We start from the raw sequence: 17,127 nt of genomic DNA, 5'->3' as shown, positions 1-17,127 counted from the left end.
GCCCGGCAAGCCCAGCGGCGCAGCGAGTGGCCCACGCAACCTGGCCCTTGCTGCCTGTCTCAGCAGAACAGCTGGAGCTGAACCCTAATCACCGGTATCCAGGGCTGCCAAAGGTCTCGGTTCAAAGGTGGGTCCGGCGGGCCACCCCAGTGGGACGGGAGCAGGGGCAGAGCCTGCCCGCTTCTGTCATCCCCTCCTCCTCGCACGGAGCGCCGTGGACGCGTGGTCCGGGGCCCAGCCCGGCTGCTCCCAGCCTTGTTGACATCGGGAGGGGCTGCCTTGAGCTCTCCCTGGACGGAGGGGTCCAGGGACAAAGGACAGGCATTGCTTTGCCGGGTGATGTTCTTCCCTTGGGCAGTGACCCGAGATGGGGAACAAAAGAGCGGGAGCTGGCTGGCGGTTCCCTGCACTTCACTCAGCCAGGGGCTGCCCACCAACGGCGGGAGCAGGAACGAACCCGACCTAAGCCCCACGCGGGGCAGGATCAACTCCTGGGTGTGGGCAAGAGGCTCTGCCATCCGTCCCTTGCCCTCTTCCCCTGCAGCCTGAGTCGCCGTGGAGGCTGGGCGTACACACACCAGGTCGATCCAAAGATGATTTTAAAACATTAAACTCTGAGATTCCAGAATGCACCCAGCCCTCTAAGGAATGCCTCTCTCAGCCGGTCCGCCATGAGATGAGCCGGCCATGGCTGGCGGGCTGAGGACTGAGATGCCCGAGAAGGCTTTAGACAGCCAGAGGCGCCAAAGGTTGGGAAGCTGTCTTTCAGAGGCTGTAACTGAGAGCCATGAATGCCCAAGGTCAAGTAAATGGAAGCCCTGCACCTAGACCAGTGTCCCATCCACTGATTTTTTTGGAGTGAATTTCTGTTAATCTTAAAAAAAAAAAAAAAAAACAAAAAACCCTCCCCCCACTCCAGCTTGCGAGCCTTTCCTCCACCCACCATGGAACGGGGTCAACCACCAGAGCCGCACAGCTTCCTATCTGAGGAGCTGTGGTTTCAGCATTCCTCTCTTCTGTAGTTCTAAAAAAAGTACTAGGGGTTGGAATCGACAACCCCCATAACCTAGGGTTTTCCAGGCTTCTTCACATTACAGAACAACTTTTGCACAACTCCCTGGGCAAAGGCAGGAGGCTGCGCAGAGCCCAGGGGGCCGGCTGCTCACTCTAGCAGACCACGCTTGCTACGTGTTGGGGAGCTCACGTGAGTTGGGGAGACTCATGATAAAACAGAGAAGTCTGTTTAACCAGTGCCCAAGGCTGTGTCAGTGCATATGATAGCACAGAGGAAGAGGTAGCATGCAGTATTCCTTCAACTTTACAAAAAATAAATAAATGAATTAATTAAATAAAAACAACAACGACAAACAAAAAACCACCAAATTTTGGCCTCCAGGAAAGCATCCCATGAGTGTTCCATAGACCCCACTCTGTAGTGGATTTATCTGAAGACATGGCTTTGTTCTCTCCCTGAGTTTAAGGGGCTCAAGGTCTGGGAGGGGGGCTAGTCAGAAGATGTCAATGAGATAAACTTGACAATGGAATCAAGGTAAGATTACAGAGCGCTGCTCTTAGCAACCAGGAAGGCCTCCCAGAGAAGAGGATGCCCTGAACCAAGACTTGGGGAACACACAGAATAATGAGGTGAAGGTGGGTTAGCACTTGTCCAGGTACGAGGAAGCAGATGTGCAGAGGCCTCGATACTTGAGAGAACCCAGGGTGGTTAGGAAAGAGAAATTCAATAAGCGAGGTCACACTCATTATGAATAATAGAAAGATCCATGCGTTCTTATACTGGGTGCCGTATGAAATGATTTGTGTACACGGCCTGATTTAATCTTCAAAGCAGTTCCATGAAGAGGCATAATTATTCCCATTTCATACGTGAGGACACCAAGTTAAGGCAGGTTCATAAACTTAAGCAAGACCCACTCTCAGGCGATGGGGAGCAGTGGGCTCCACAGAATCTAACAGGTGTCTGGTACACCCCATGTCAAATCCTATGAGCTAGGATTGGGACCCGGTTTTGCCCAACTCAAACCCATTCCTACTGGTGATGCTCAGTTGCTTCTTCCTTGGGTAGCAGGGTGGGAGACGTGGGAGAGACAGCTGGGGCTGGGCTCAGCCAGTGGAAAGAACTCTCGCTCCAGCTCTGGCCCCTGACCCCCTGCTTGACCCCATCTGCACTCGCCTCCCCTCCAGCCAAGGCTGTCTGGGGCATATGCCTTTCCTTCTCTTGGGCTCCTGGCACAGGGGAGCCAGCTCTTTTGACTTTGGGTGGAGCAGAGAACCTGCTGCCAAGTCAAATAGTCATTGGAATCCCAGGTTGTTCCTCCAGAGAGTCCTCAGAAGAACTTCCCTGCTGTCACTTCCGAGATCTGGGAGTGTCTCAGCAGTGCTGGGCATCATCCAGCCTGGTCCCGTTGAATCCCTCAGGAAACCACTCTGGTAGGTGTGGCTCTCCCAACCACCTCCTCACACATTGCAAAATGCACAAGGGATTTAAAGGACACTGAAACAAGCTGCATTCCCAGCCTGTTTACCAAAAGGGCCAACAAGAACTGTGGAGGACCTGGGTTGAGGTCCCGCAGAGCCCCTGAATCACAGTGAAGGCATCTTGGCCTCTGCTGTCTACTGTCTCTAGACTTTCTACAGCTCTAAGTTCTAGAAAGTGTATCTTTCCATTTTTGTTGGGGGAAGCATTTTAGAAACAGTTGGTTAGTTATGTGGAAAAGAGCCATTTTGTTAATTTCCATTTGGATGTTTGAAATTGACAGCGGTCCATTGAGATGGAGTCAGAAGGATCCTTGACAAGGATCAGTGGGACCCTGAGCTGTGGCTTGGCATCCCAAGGCACTAATCACAAATCAGTAAGGTCCAAAGCAGTGTAGAAAGGTGGACGTGTGGACAGGGGGTTCTTGGGAGGCTCTAGGACCAGGTGTGTTCCTGTCCCTCTGCTTCCCCTTCATTCTTTGGCTGTAGACCATCCTCTCTCCAAACCCATCCAGCTGTCAGCTGCTGCATTTGCACTTCCATTTGCCTGGAGCCCCTCCTCAGGTCAGAGTTCAGATATTTTCCCCTCCCAGCAAAGGGCCAGATAGGAAGTATCTTAGGCTATGAACCACTGGTTTCTATCCCATTTATACAGCCCTACCATTGTAGCACTAAAGTTGCTACTGATGATATGTAAACATCCAAGTGTTACTGTGTTCTAATAAAACTTTATTCACAAAAAGAGGTGATGGGCCAGATTTGGCCACAGGCTGGTCACTACTCTAGACTTTCTTTTTTCCTTCCTTCTCATTTTTGAATCCCAAGAACAGAAATGAAGTGTGAAAAAGACAAGCTCTTTGTCTTTGTTGTTGCTTTTGGACTGCCCTTCCCTTATTTTTTACATTTCAGAAAGTACACTTTGTCTTGTCTTTGTAGGTGGTTATTTAAATCAAAAGCAGCTGTGAAGACAAGAGCCTTCTCAGGATTTTCCTGCTACCATGAAGCAATTTCTAAATACACTTTTTGTTTAGCTAGATGCAAAGTTTACAGGTGTATTGCAGAGTAACCCAGAAAAACCTTCTGCACCATACAGTGTCCAGGCACAGAAAAATGCTTCTTGCTGTAATGGATACAGAAGTCAAAATGGTCTAGAAATGATTGAGGCGATTCTAGATAACATGAATACATATCCTTACCCTTTCAAGATCTTGATTGTGAAGCTTTCTCACACCATCCAGGCTCAGAAATCAAATAGAAAGTTTTCAGAAGAAGCTCCAAGTGAGGAACTCACCATGGGTTTGTCCTGTCTTTGAAGACAGGTGAACAGAAGGCCACATTAATATCGTTTGACCATAAGCATGCTCCCCAGAACCTGTCCCTCAGCCACAGGCATCAGGATAGAGGAAAAATAACAACTAATGACTCATGAACCTTCAGGTCATGGTGAAAAGGATGCTCCCTCCTTTGTTTCAGTGTAAGAAGTGTGCAAACCAATGTTTGGAAAATAGCCATGACAGAACATCAAGGGGAAAAACTTAGAACATTTAATAATGGCCTCCTTCCAATTTTGTTTAAAATCTATCTATACCCACAGAGGCAAACTAGGAAAACATTAAAATGTCAACAGTGGCTATCTTTCTGCAATAGAATTACAGATGGTTTTAGTTTTTTTATCTTTTTAAAAAAAAAATTTTTCCCCTCTCATCAGCATGTTGCTTTTATAGCTTTAAAATGTGTTATTTTAAAAGATGAGGAAGAATAGATTTCCCAGCCTAACTTTTGTCTTGTTGAAAGTAAAGAGAGGCTTCCCCCATGGCAGTCTTTCCATCTGCCCTGAAGCAGGCATCCTGTTGCCACATGGAAACTTCCAGAGGCAAATCGTGCCATAGGAGAACCAGGAGAATGTTGGAGGTGCTTAAGCATCTGGCAGGCGAATGATTTCTCCACCTCTTCCAGCTGTCGGAAGTGGTGGGACGGGTGGAGGAAGGGCTGTGTGGTGGGAAGCTGGCTTGGGGGCTGCCCATAGGACTGTTTTTCCTTTGGTTCTTCTTCAAAGAAAATGCAGTAGTACCTGTTTCAGCCTGGTCTGGCCTTGCCTTTCCTCTTCTTAATTTACCAAAAAATACCACAAAGCTAAATGAGCATATGACTTTTTTTTTTTTTTAAACGGCAGTTTTTAAGAGATTCATTTCATTTGGAAAACATTTCAGAGAAAGGGAAGTTTCTTAAAGAAACACACATATTTGAAATCATAGCTCTCCTCTAGAAGTTCTTGCATCTTTAATCAGAAAGAATTCTCTTTTGGGGTGATGGCCTAGATTCAGGAAGCCTCCTTTACACACCTTTGGTTGTAGCTCCATTATTTTAGGCATTGCCTAAATTCCTACTGACCTACATCCTGGAGACAGGGTCTTCTTTGCTACTGAGATCAAGACCTTTGGCATCATAAGGAACCCTGGGTCATGGTTTGTACCCTTAGTGATGTTGGACAGTTACAAGTTACTTTGATGGCTTTTTGCTCCTACCTGTGCTAAAGAGAGGCTACAAGGACCAGAGGATGATGTTCACTAAGGAACTCAGTCATCCCATTCTTTCCACACTCAGCTCTGCCATTAATCATTTCCATCTCAATGATTACCCACCCCGCACACGCGTCCACACCCACTCTTCAAGGCCCTTCCTCTCTTCCCTCTTGATTTCTTCAGGTGATCATGGTGATTGTCAAGTTGTTCTTGGTTGGTTGGTGTTGCTGGAGACAATGTTTCTTCTCTTACACTACATTCCCCAGAGTAGGGAAGAGTTGGCCCTCGGGCCAGAGGATGCCTACAAAGCATCAGTGTCTTAGAAGAGCCCTGTTCACTAGTGCTCACTGGGCCTCACCATTCCACTGAGTTTAAGATGCAGCTTTTGAAGACTGTCAGAAAACATGCCATAAATTACTCTTTGATGTTTTGTTTCAGTAACATGATTGGATTCTATCCAAGGAGTCAAGTCAAAACCCTGACCTCTTGTTTTAACAGATTTTGCTAAGCCCCTTTTATCCTGTTCTGGGCTTAAGAATCTACCATAACTTATAGAAAGACCATGATGATGAGAGTGGATATAAAGTGCTTTTCTAGTCACTTGGGCACTGACTGGTTATGAAGTATACAGAGACCTCCTCATGTACAACAGAAATAATGATTTGTCCCAAGAGTTTCCTGTACCCAGCTTCTCTCTTTTTTTTTTTTTTATTGTAAACAAATGGGATACATGTTGTTTCTCTGTTTGTACATGGCGTAAAGGCATACCATTTGTGTAATCATAAATTTACATAGGGTAATGTTGTTTGATTCATTCTGTTATTTTTTTCCTCCCCCTCAACCCCTCCCACCCCTCTTTTCCCTCTATACAGTCCTTCCTTCCTCCATTCTTGCCCCCCTCCCTAATCCTAACTCTAACCCTAAAACTAACCCCTCCCACGCCCCATTATGTATCATCATCCACTTATTAGCGATATCATTCGTCCTTTGGTTTTTTGAGATTGGCTTATTTCACTTAGCATGATATTCTCCAGTTTCATCCATTTGCCTGCAAATGCCATAATTTTATCATTCTTTATGGCTGAGTAATATTCCATTGTATATATATACCACAGTTTCTTTATCCATTCATCAATTGAAGGACATCTAGGTTGGTTCCACAATCTGGCTATTGTGAACTGAGCAGCTATGAACATTGATGTGGCTGTATCTCTGTAATATGCTGATTTTAAGTCCTTTGGGTATAGGCCGAGGAGTGGGATAGCTGGGTCAAATGGCGGTTCCATTCCAAGTTTTCTAAGGAGTCTCCACACTGCGTTCCAGAGTGGCTGCACTAATTTGCAACCCCACCAGCAATGTATGAGTGTACCTTTCTCCCCACATCCTCGCCAATACCTGTTGTTGCTTGTATTCTTGATAATCGCCATTCTAATTGGGGTGAGATGGAATCTTAGGGTGGTTTTGATTTGCATTTCTCTTATTACTAGAGATGTTGAACATTTTTCCATATGTTTGTTGATTGCTTGTAGATCTTCTTCTGTGAAGTGTCTATTCATTTCCTTAGCCCATTTGTCCATTGGATTATTTGCATTCTTGGTGTAGAGTTTTTTGAGTTCTTTATAGATTCTGAAGATTAGTAATCTATCTGAAGTATGATTGGCAAAGATTTTCTCCCACTCTGTAGGCTCTTTCTTCGCATTGCTGATAGTTTCCTTTGCTGAGAGAAAGCTTTTTAGTTTGAATCTATCCCAGTTATTGATCTTGCTTTTATTTCTTGTGCTATGGGAGTCCTGTTGAGGAAGTCTGGTCCTAAGCCGACATGTTGAAGCTCTGGACCTACCTTTTCTTCTATGAGATGCAAGTTCTCTGGTCTGATTCCGAGGTCCTTAATCCATTTTGAGTTTAGTTTCATGCATGGTGAGAGATATGGGTTTGGTTTCATTCTGTTGCATATGGATTTCCAATTTTCCCAGCACCATTTGTTGAAGAGGCTATCTTTTCTCCATTGCATATTTTTGGCCCCTTTGTCTAGTATGAGAAAATTGTATTTATTTGGGTTTGTGTCTGTGTCCTCTATTCTGTACCATTGATCCACCTTTCTATTTTGGTACCAATACCATGCCGTTTTTGTTACTATTGCTTTGTAGTAGAGTTGAAGATCTGGTATTGTGATACCCCCTGCTTCACTCTTTCTGCCAAGGATTGCTTTAGCTATTCTGGGTTTTTTATTCTTCCAGATGAATTTCATAATTGCTTGCTCGATTTCTGTAAGGTACATCATTGGGATTTTAATTGGAATTGCATTGAATCTGTATAGAACTTTTGGTAGTATGACCATTTTGACAATATTAATTCTTCCTATCCAAGAACATGGGAGATCTTTCCATCTTCTAAGGTTTTCTTTAATTTCTTTCTTTAGTGTTCTGTAGTTCTCATTGTAGAGGTCTTTCACCTCTTTTGTGAGATTGATTCCCAAGTATTTTATTTTTTTCGATGCTATTGTGAATGGGGTAGTTTTCCTAATTTCTCTTTCTGAAGATTCATCACTTATGTATAAAAATGCCTTAGATTTATGTGCATTGATCTTATATCCCGCTACTTTACTGAATTCACTAATGAGATCTAAAAGTTTTCTGCTGGAATTTCCTGGTTCCTCTAAGTATACAATCATATCATCAGCAAATAGGGATAGTTTGAGTTCTTCTTTTCCTATTCGTATCCCTTTAATTTCTTTGGTCTGTCTAATTGCTCTGGCTAGAGTTTCAAGGATGATATTGAAAAGAAGTGGTGAAAGAGGGCATCCCTGCCTTGTTCCAGTTTTTAGGGGGAATGCTTTCAGTTTTTCACCATTTAGAATGATATTAGCCATGGGCTTAGCATAGATGGCCTTTACAATGTTAAGGAATGTTCCCACTATCCCTATTTTTTCTAGTGTTTTGAGCATGAAGGGGTGCTGTATTTTATCAAATTCTTTTTCTGCATCTATTGAAATAATCATGTGATTCTTGACTTTAAGTCTATTGATATGGCGAATTACATTTATTGATTTCCTGATGTTGAACCAACCTTGCATCTCTGGGATGAAACCCACTTGATCATGGTGCACTATCTTTTTAATATGTTTTTGTATGCGATTTGCTAAAATTTTGTTTAGAATTTTTGCGTTGATGTTCATTAAGGATATTGGTCTGAAATTTTCTTTCCTCGATGTGTCTCTGTCTGGTTTAGGTATCAGGGTAATATTGGCTTCATAGAATGAGTTTGGGAGGGTTCCCTCCTCTTCTATTTTATGGAATACTTTGAGAAGTATTGGAATGAGCTCTTCTTTAAAGGTTTTGTAGAACTTGGCTGAGAACCCATCTGGTCCTGGACTTTTCTTTGTTGGTAGGCTATTGATGACTTCTTCTATTTCATTACTTGAAATTGGTCTACTTAAATTGTGTATGTCCTCCTCGTTCAGTTTAGGCAATTCATATGTCTCTAGAAACCTGTTGATGTCTTTGAAATTTTCTATTTTGTTGGAGTATAGATTTTCAAAATAGCTTCTAATTATGTTTTGTATTTCAGTCGTGTCTGTTGTGATATTTCCTTGTTCGTTCCGAATTTTAGTGATTTGGGTTTTCTCTCATCTTCTCTTTGTTAGTGTGGCTGAAGGTTTATCAATTTTGTTTATTTTTTCGAAGAACCAACTATTTATTTTGTCAATTTTTTGTATTGTTTCTTTTGTTTCAATTTCGTTGATTTCAGCTCTGAGTTTAACTATTTCCTGTCTTCTACTACTTTGGGTCTTGGTCTGTTCTTCTTTTTCTAGGGCTTTGAGCTGTAGTGTTAGGTCGTTGATTTGTTGAGTTTTACTTCTTTTATTAAATGCGCTCCATGAAATAAATTTTCCTCTAAGTACTGCTTTCATAGTGTCCCAGAGATTTTGATATGATCTTTCTTTGTTCTCATTTACCTCTAAGAATTTTTTAATTTCCTTCCTAATATCTTCTGTTATCCATTCATCATATAATAGCATATTGTTTAATCTCCAGGTGTTGGAGTAGTTTCTGTTTTTTACTCTTTCATTTATTTCTAACTTCAATCCATTATGATCTGATAGAATACAAGGTAGTGTCTCTATCTTCTTGTATTTGCTGACATTAGCTTTGTGGCATAATATATGGTCTATTTTAGAGAAGGATCCATGTGCTGCTGAGAAGAAAGTATATTCGCTCTTGGTTGGATGGTATATTCTATAAATGTCTGTTAAGTCTAAATTATTGATTGTGTTATTGAGATCTATGGTTTCTTTGTTCAATTTTTGTTTGGAAGATCTGTCCAGTGGTGAGAGAGGTGTGTTAAAATCACCTAGTATTATTGTGTTATGGTCTATTTGGTTTCTAAAATTGAGAAGGATTTGTTTGACATACATGGATGAGCCACTGTTTGGGGCATAGATGTTATGATTGTTATATCTTGCTGATTTATGCTTCCCTTAAGCAGTATGAAATGTCCTTCTTTATCCCTTCTGACTATCTTTGGCTTGAAGTCCACATTATCTGAAATGAGGATGGATACTCCAGCTTTTTTGCTGAGTCCATGTGCATGGTATGTTTTTCCCCATCCTTTTACCTTTAGTCTATGGGTATCTCTAAGAGGTGAGTCTCTTGCAGGCAACATATTGTTGGATCTTTCTTTTTAATCCAATCTGCCAGTCTATGTCTTTTGATTGATGAATTCAGGCCATTAACATTCAGGGTTATTATTGAGATATGATTTGTATTCCCGGTCATTTGGTTCATATTTAAAATTTTATTCATTTATTTATTTATATTTTGACACAACTTGGTTCCTCCTTTATTTGACAGTTCCTTTAGGATAATTCCTCCCTTTGCTGATTTGCTTCTTTGTTTTTTTATCTCTTCCTCATGGAATATTTTGCTGAGAATGTTCTGTAATGCTGGCTTTCTTTTGTAAATTCTTTTAGCTTTTGTTTATCATGGAATGATTTTAGTTCATCGTCAAATTTGAAGGTAAGTTTTGCTGGGTATAAGATTCTTGGTTGGCATCCATTTTCTTTCAGAGCTTGAAAAATGTTGTTCCAGGCCCTTCTAGCTTTTAGGGTCTGGATTGAAAAATCTGCTGATATCCGTATTGGTTTCCCCCTGAATGTAATTTGTTTTTTTTTCTCTCACAGCCTTTAAAATTCTGTCTTTATTTTGTATGTTAGGTATTTTCATTATAATGTGCCTTGGTGTGGGTCTGTTGTAATTTTGTGTATTTGGAGTCCTATAAGCCTCTTGAACTTGATTTTCCATTTCATTCTTTATATTTGGGAAATTTTCTGATATTATTTCATTGAATAGATTGTTCATTTCTTTGGTTTGTTTCTCTAAGCCTTCCTCAATCCCAATAATTCTCAAATTTGGCCTTTTCATGATATCCCATAGTTCTTGCAGATTCTGTTCATGATTTCTTACCATCTTCTCTGTTTGTTTCAACTTTGTTTTCAAGGTTAAATATTTTGTCTTCAGTATCTGAAGTTCTGTCTTCCAGGTGTTCTATCCTATTGGTTATGCTTTCTATGGAGTTTTTAATTTGGTTTATTGTTTCCTTCATTTCAAGGATTTCAGTTTGTTTTTTTTTCAATATCTCTAACTCTTTATTGAAATGATCTTTTGCTTCCTGTATTTGCTCTTTTAACTGTCGATTAGTTTGATCATTCAATGCCTGCATTTGCTTTTTCATCTCATCATTTAATGCCTGCATTTGCTCTTTCATCTCATCGTTTGCTTCCCTGATCATTTTAATTATGTACATTCTGAACTCCTTTTCTGTCATTTCTTCTGCCATGCTGTCGTTGGATTTTATTGATGTAACATCTAGATTTGTTTGGGGCATTTTCTTCCCTTGTTTTCTCATATTGTTCAGGAATCAGTGGGTCATTAAGATATTGCAGATTTCCTCTATCGACTTATAATGTCCCCGAAGATTGCTAGTATATCCCCTCTTATCCTTCAGTAGCCTGAAGTCTTGGAGGAAGTTGATAATGCGGAGCTCCACGAAGAAGCTGCCTCTCTAGGGGTGGTGACCCTTAGGTGGGGTATATTCCCTGCTAGTGGGCAGAGGTGCCTCCACTTGTTGACCAATGGTCATCCAACGGGGAACTAGGCTGCGGGCTGAGGCAAGGCCTGTTTTGAGCCTGTGTCTCTGGTTTTACCGTCCCTGTGGGAAAAACCTCACCCGGCAGGGAAGACTCACCCAGTGGGGAGGTCTCGCTGGTCAGTTCCCCTCCTAAAGGTTCCCCTCAATCTACAACTACTGCCCGGACTGGGTTGTCTTCCTCTGCAATGTTCCCAGGGGCCCGAACCTACCTCCTGGGCCTGGGAGCCTCACCCTTCGCAGGCGAGTCTCCTTAGGCTGCCTCTCCCAGAGAATCTGCCCGCAGTCCTGGAAACTTCGCTCCGCCCCTAGGCGTGTCTCTGTTTCGGCTCTTCCAGCAAGAAGCCACCTAGCTCCTGGGACCCTGCTCTGCACCTAATCGCCTGGCTATGCGGCCCCTCCTCTGAGCCACCACCTGGAACCCCGTACAATAGCTCCGATACCCAGAGACCCGCCACACACCTCCTCTCCGGACAGCGGCCGGGTTTCCGATGCAGTCACTAGGAGTCCAAGCAACTCACTTCGCGTCTCCTCCTCCCGCCAATCGCCCGTAGCCGTAGGCAGTCACTCCGAGGAGTCCAAGTGACCCGCCCTGTTCCTCCTCCTCCTCCTTGGGGTAGCCCCCCCGGGTGTTCAGGAGCGGTCACTTTGAGTGCAATCAACTCACCACTCGCCTCCTCCTCTGGCAACCGCCTGTAGCTCTGATGCAGTCACTCCTAGACCAAGCGACCCGCCGCGCTCCTCCTCTTCCTCCAGGCAACCCCCCGGTGTTCAGAAGTGGTCGTTCTGCGTCCAAACAGCTCGCCACGCAGCTCCTCCTCAGGCAGCCTCCCAGAGCCCCAGTGGTCGCTCCAAGTCCAAGTGCTGTGCTGAGCCGCCTCCTCTACGATGATCCCAGTTGTCCGTGTTTCTTTTTAAGGGGTCTCATTTTGGCCAGAGGAGGGCACTGTTGCACACGTGGTCTCCCCTCTAATGGTGACAGGAGCCCAAAGCTCTTTATTAAACAGCAGATATTTTGGGAAAATGTCACTTGGCTCAGATTTTTATCATACACTTCTAATGACCAGGGAAACAAAATTACAAAGACCAATGTGAACTGGGTCTTAAAGAGTTTGTGCTCTGTCAAGGGTGTCGAGACCTCTGGTAAATAAGTGTAGGATGCTACATAGACTCCAAAGGAGGATGCACTACATACAGTGGGGGACACTGTGGGAGGCGTGGCCAAAGCGGGCCCACAGACTGCTTCCAAGACTGCCAGACTGCTGGGGGGTGCAGTAACAGCATTCCAGGCAGAAGAAAGTGTGGCAGAGGTCCCCAAGATAAGGGAATGCAAGATATGCAGACAGGAACAACCAGGAGCCAGTTTGCTTTTGTGCATAAAGTGTGAAACAGTAGTAGGAATAGTAAGACGAGGGCTGTAGGCCAGCTGTGATCCCAAACGTTAGGAGTTTTAAGAGACTCTTCTATGACAGTAACTGGGGCGTGGCTCTGAGCACTTCCAGGTCAAACTCATTCAGTCCTCCAAAACCATGATGATCCCACGGTACACGTGAGGCAACCAAGTGTTGCCTGCCAAGTTCCCCGAGAAGGAGACTTTAAGATGAATGTGCAGGAAGCTTTCTGAGAATGTCCCTGGGATTAGAGGACACACCTGGGGAGGGATGGCAGGAGAGGAAGCTGGCCTGCAATGTCAACTTCAACAAGGGCCAGCTTACCCCATGGGGCACTCTGAGGCTGGGACGGCCCTTCAGAGATGTTCCAAGCTAGGATGAGAATTTCTGGCTTTCCTACCCTTGTGTTGGTCAGTCATTGGATACAGGTGCCCCAGGGAAGGGGGCAGGATCTTGGGCAGCTCTCGTAAATCAGGGGCAGGTTCTGGAGAGACACTCAGCTGAGGGCAGAGTGTAAGAAACTCAGGGAACAAATCCTTCCATTCCAAAGGCTGTCTGGCTGCACTACCCTGGGCTTAAGAAGGTTGCCAAGCTAGTTGCAGTGACCCAGCAACTCTGCAGGCTGAGGCAGGTAGATTACAAGTTTGAGGTCAGCCTTAGCAACTTAGGGAGCTGTATCAAAATTTTTAAAAGGGGGTGGGAATGTAGTTCAGTAATATCCCTTGGTTCAATTCATAGCCCCCCCTCACCCCCACTGCCCAAAAAAAGCCACATTCACAAGGCCACCACTCAAGCAGAAGAGGCAGGGTCTGAAACCAAGGCAGACGGACCCACTTTTAACCTCATACTATATTGCAATATAGGCTGTGGGGCTTGAAGAATATAGTCTTCCCTCAATATTCATAGAGGATTGATTCCAGAACCCCAAAATCTGCAAATGCACAAGTCCCTTACAGAAAATGGCAGTCTATGCAAGTCTCCTGCATGGTTTTGTCATCTCTGGATTACTTGTAATACCTAATGCAATGTGAATGCATGTAAATAGTTGTTCTACTGTATTGCTTAGGGACTAATGATAAAGTCGACACATGTTCAGCACAGGTGCAAACCATCCTAGGCCCAACTCCACAGTACACAAACGAGGGGAAAGGCAAACACTCAAGCACCGAGAGTTAGAGATTGGGTACAGCTGGGTATGCCCACACCAGTGTGGGTTCAAGGTAGCACTCGGCATGCAGCAAATTCTAACTGTGCTTTCTGAAACTTTCTGAAATTTTCTTCTGCAAGCATATTCTTTAACTGTGGTTAGTTGCAGCCAGGGATGGAGAACCCACAAATATAAAACGTGCAGATAAGGAGGACTCACTAATTCTAAGCAGAGGAAAGTCAAGGCTTAAGCCTTTGAGAGCACAGCTCTTGATAATGTAGAACATGTCGAGAAGCTGGAGATGAGAAAATGTTGTGTATGTATGTGTATTTTGTATGTGTGTGTGTGTGTGTGTGTGTGTAACATTAGCATATAGTACCAAATTCAAATAGTATAAAAGTACACAGTGAAAATAAATCTCACTCTGTCCCCACTCCTCCCTGGATAGTGTATATTTAAGCATAGATACATATGGATATCAGATTTTATACTCTTGGTATGACATCATCTACACTGTTCTGCACAAGGCTTTGTATTTTAACCCCAAAACTTAAGACTCTGCTACTAAGCATGCAGAAGGAGTTGCCTTACTCTCTGAAAGGTGCAAACTTTTCCATTACATAAAGATTTACTATAATTTGAGCTAGACTTCTCTGCATGGGCATATTAGGTTGCTTTTAAATAACAATACTGTAATGTTTGTTCATGTGACAGTTTGCACATGTCTTTCTCCTCTGTTTAAATGACAGCTATGTTTCCTTTCCTGTGAACCATCCAAATACTTTGAGCTTTGCAGTTTGGGGCTTTGGTCTTTGAGTCCCAGAGAGCTTTCATTTTTGCTGGGATACTATTTAGAATATCTCTTTAAGCCCAAATTCATCAAGGAATCCAAATACAGAAAGCAAAGACAGGGTTCTATGTTTTAGGTCAGGGCAGGATTGGCAGGGTGGAGGGCAAGATCACGGTCAAAGCCATACCACTTTTGTTCTCAGGTTAGGGTGGGAGTTATCCGGGCTGTGCGGCTTGCTGGGTGCTTAGCAGCACCTGGGGAAGCTTGAGACTCACCTGCTCTCCCTCCACCATCCTCTGTCCCCAGCTCATGTGCTCCTCGGTGCAGAAAGCGCTGTTTGAGGAGGAGGACCATGTCAAGAAACTGCAGCAGAAGGTGGCCACGCTGGAGAAGCGGAACAGGCAACTCCGCGAACGGGTGAAGAAGGTCAAGAGGTCTTTGCGGCAGGCGCGGAAGAACGGCCGCCACCTGGAGCTGGTGAACCAGAAACTCAGCGAGAAGCTGGCGGCTGTGGCGGGCACGCTGCCGCACATCAATGCCCTGGGGCGGGAGCCCGCGCGCGCCCCCTACCTGCGGGGGTAGTGGGACGCAGAGGGCTGCGGGGACCCTTGCCTTTCTCGGTGGGAATTAGGGATGACGTGCCCCTATTTCAAACTTTATAGGAGATGTTCTGTTCTGCATTTGGTAGAGTCTAACTGGATAAAGTGCTGTTCTTGCTTTCCCCTGGGGTGCTGGCCTGAGCATCAGATCCCACATGCTGCCCCATCCTAGCGTGACCCCAATATGGTGTTTGAAGTCCAGAGACAGCATGATCCTCAGGGGTTGTGCGCTCCCCTAGAATCTAAGCTCAGCTTCTTGGGTGTGTGTTGGAGGGGGCAGTCTGGAAAGTGCCCAGGGTGGAAAGAGAACACTTTAAAATCTAAGTGTATAAGACATCAAGAGGTTCAGCCTTTATTTCAAAAGAGTTCCCAAGAAGGAAACTGAAGCAAGTCCTGGAAGCTTCTGGTGCCTCCTTGTCCCCTTCTTTGGGAACAGGACACCTATATGCAAATGTGCAGGGCACCCCTGCTCCAGGAAGTATTCCCCTCACAGCTGGGGTAGCTTATTAGTTAATGAGCTTATCACAGGTCAGGGAATTGAGTCCAGAGTGGGGTAGCACTTTAAACATCAAACAAGATGAATTATACCTGATACCCAACCTGAGCTCCTCAGGATTGACGATAATACTTACAGGTTGCTTGAATGCAGAGAGCAATTGACCTTAGGGGCCCACGTCTTCCATCACACTGCATTCCCAAATTGGAATTTAGCTTGGCCACTGAATTTCCAACCTCTTGTTTGCTCAGTCATTACTTCTAATGTCTCTGAGTTTAAAGTGAGCTGCCCCAGTACACTGTGAACGGTTCTGCCAAGACACCTGTTTACCTATGGAGATTGAGCAAACTTACCTCGTTCCCACACAGGCTCCCAGAGGGCTTTCCACAGGCATTCCCACTTCTGCTTCTTTCTGAAAATGTACTGTGCCCCCCAACCCCTGTCCCCAACCACCCATGAGGCCTGACTATGCCCGGGTAAAAATAGTTGCTCATTAGTGCACTTGTCTTTGTGTCAGTTCCTTAAACAATCAAAGCACTTCTTAGGAAAGAAAACTTTTAAAGCAATACAAGAAAAAAAAGAGTATTCACTAATCACTCAAGCACATTTGATCAAGCCCCAGCTGTGTTATTAAGTCAGTTGAGGGGTCAGCTCTTGTTTATCTTCCAATTGTAGCCCTGCAAACAACAGGTGCCCTTCCCTGCTATTTCTCCAAAAGAAGCTTTTGGACCATATCAGAGTGCCATCCAGAGACCACCCTGGGTACTTGTGGGGCTCCTGATGCCACCCTCTCCCCTAGAAATGCTGATCACTCTTAGACTTCCACTGTTCTGTTGTTAGGAAAGCAAGTGCTTCTTGTTATAGCAGCCACTCTAGGAATGTGAACCTTGTGTTGCTTGAGTCTTGGTGTCAGGATGCTGCCCCAGGGGGAGAAGTCTATGCCCTGGACTGGACAGGATGGGAGCTTTTGCCTAGGGGCACTCAACTGCCAAGCTTCTGCCATCAACTTGTTAGTTGTATTCTTCACAGTATGCTGCAATTCAAGGTGTATTTTCTAGTTTATTCAACCTGGGGACATTTCATTAAGGCAGTTTTGCTCGCACTCAAGGGAATGGTAAGCCTAGAGGTGATTTACAGCCAGGGCTTAGAGAACTGTGGAGCTGGATCCCTACAGATGCCTTATGTTCTGCTTTTCCAATAAATAACAAGCAGTGACTTAAACCACAACAACGAGACAATGAGTGTTTCTTTGGGGCCAGAGAAATTTCAGGATTTCCAGCTTTGATGTGGAAAAGTGATTTCTATCCTCTGGGATACTGCCTTCAAGTAATCCCTGGGGCACTCAGGAGACTGAGTTCAAGCCTGCTGTACCGTCCCATCTGGATGTGGCCTAACCCTCTCTCTCCCTGGGTTCCCATCTCTCAATCCACCTGCAGAAAAGCAGTGTTATCCTGCTCGCTCCTCACAGGGGACATGCGGTGTCATTAATCAATGTCTTCAGAAACATACTCCAGTCTGTTGCCAAAGGAGACTCCCCAGGTCCCT

The 17,127-nt window shown here is 44.5% G+C and overlaps 1 protein-coding gene across 1 annotated transcript in view; it reads left to right on the top strand.

The window, feature by feature from the left end:
• Ccdc3 (coiled-coil domain containing 3) overlaps positions 1-16,829 on the top strand; it is a 107,870-nt gene extending 91,041 nt beyond the window's left edge. The window contains exon 3 of the mRNA XM_047521408.1: positions 14,794-16,829. Within this exon, the coding sequence (XP_047377364.1) occupies positions 14,794-15,069 (276 nt within the window). The 3' untranslated portion in view covers positions 15,070-16,829. The remainder of the gene's footprint in view (positions 1-14,793) is intronic.
• Positions 16,830-17,127: the final 298 nt, after the last annotated feature.

The sequence above is a fragment of the Sciurus carolinensis genome, chromosome 12 (assembly GCF_902686445.1).
Source record: "Sciurus carolinensis chromosome 12, mSciCar1.2, whole genome shotgun sequence".
NCBI classification, from domain to species: Eukaryota; Metazoa; Chordata; class Mammalia; order Rodentia; family Sciuridae; genus Sciurus; species Sciurus carolinensis.
The sequence above is the reverse complement of the archived record's forward strand: the minus strand, read 5'-3'. Positions and strand labels throughout refer to the sequence as shown.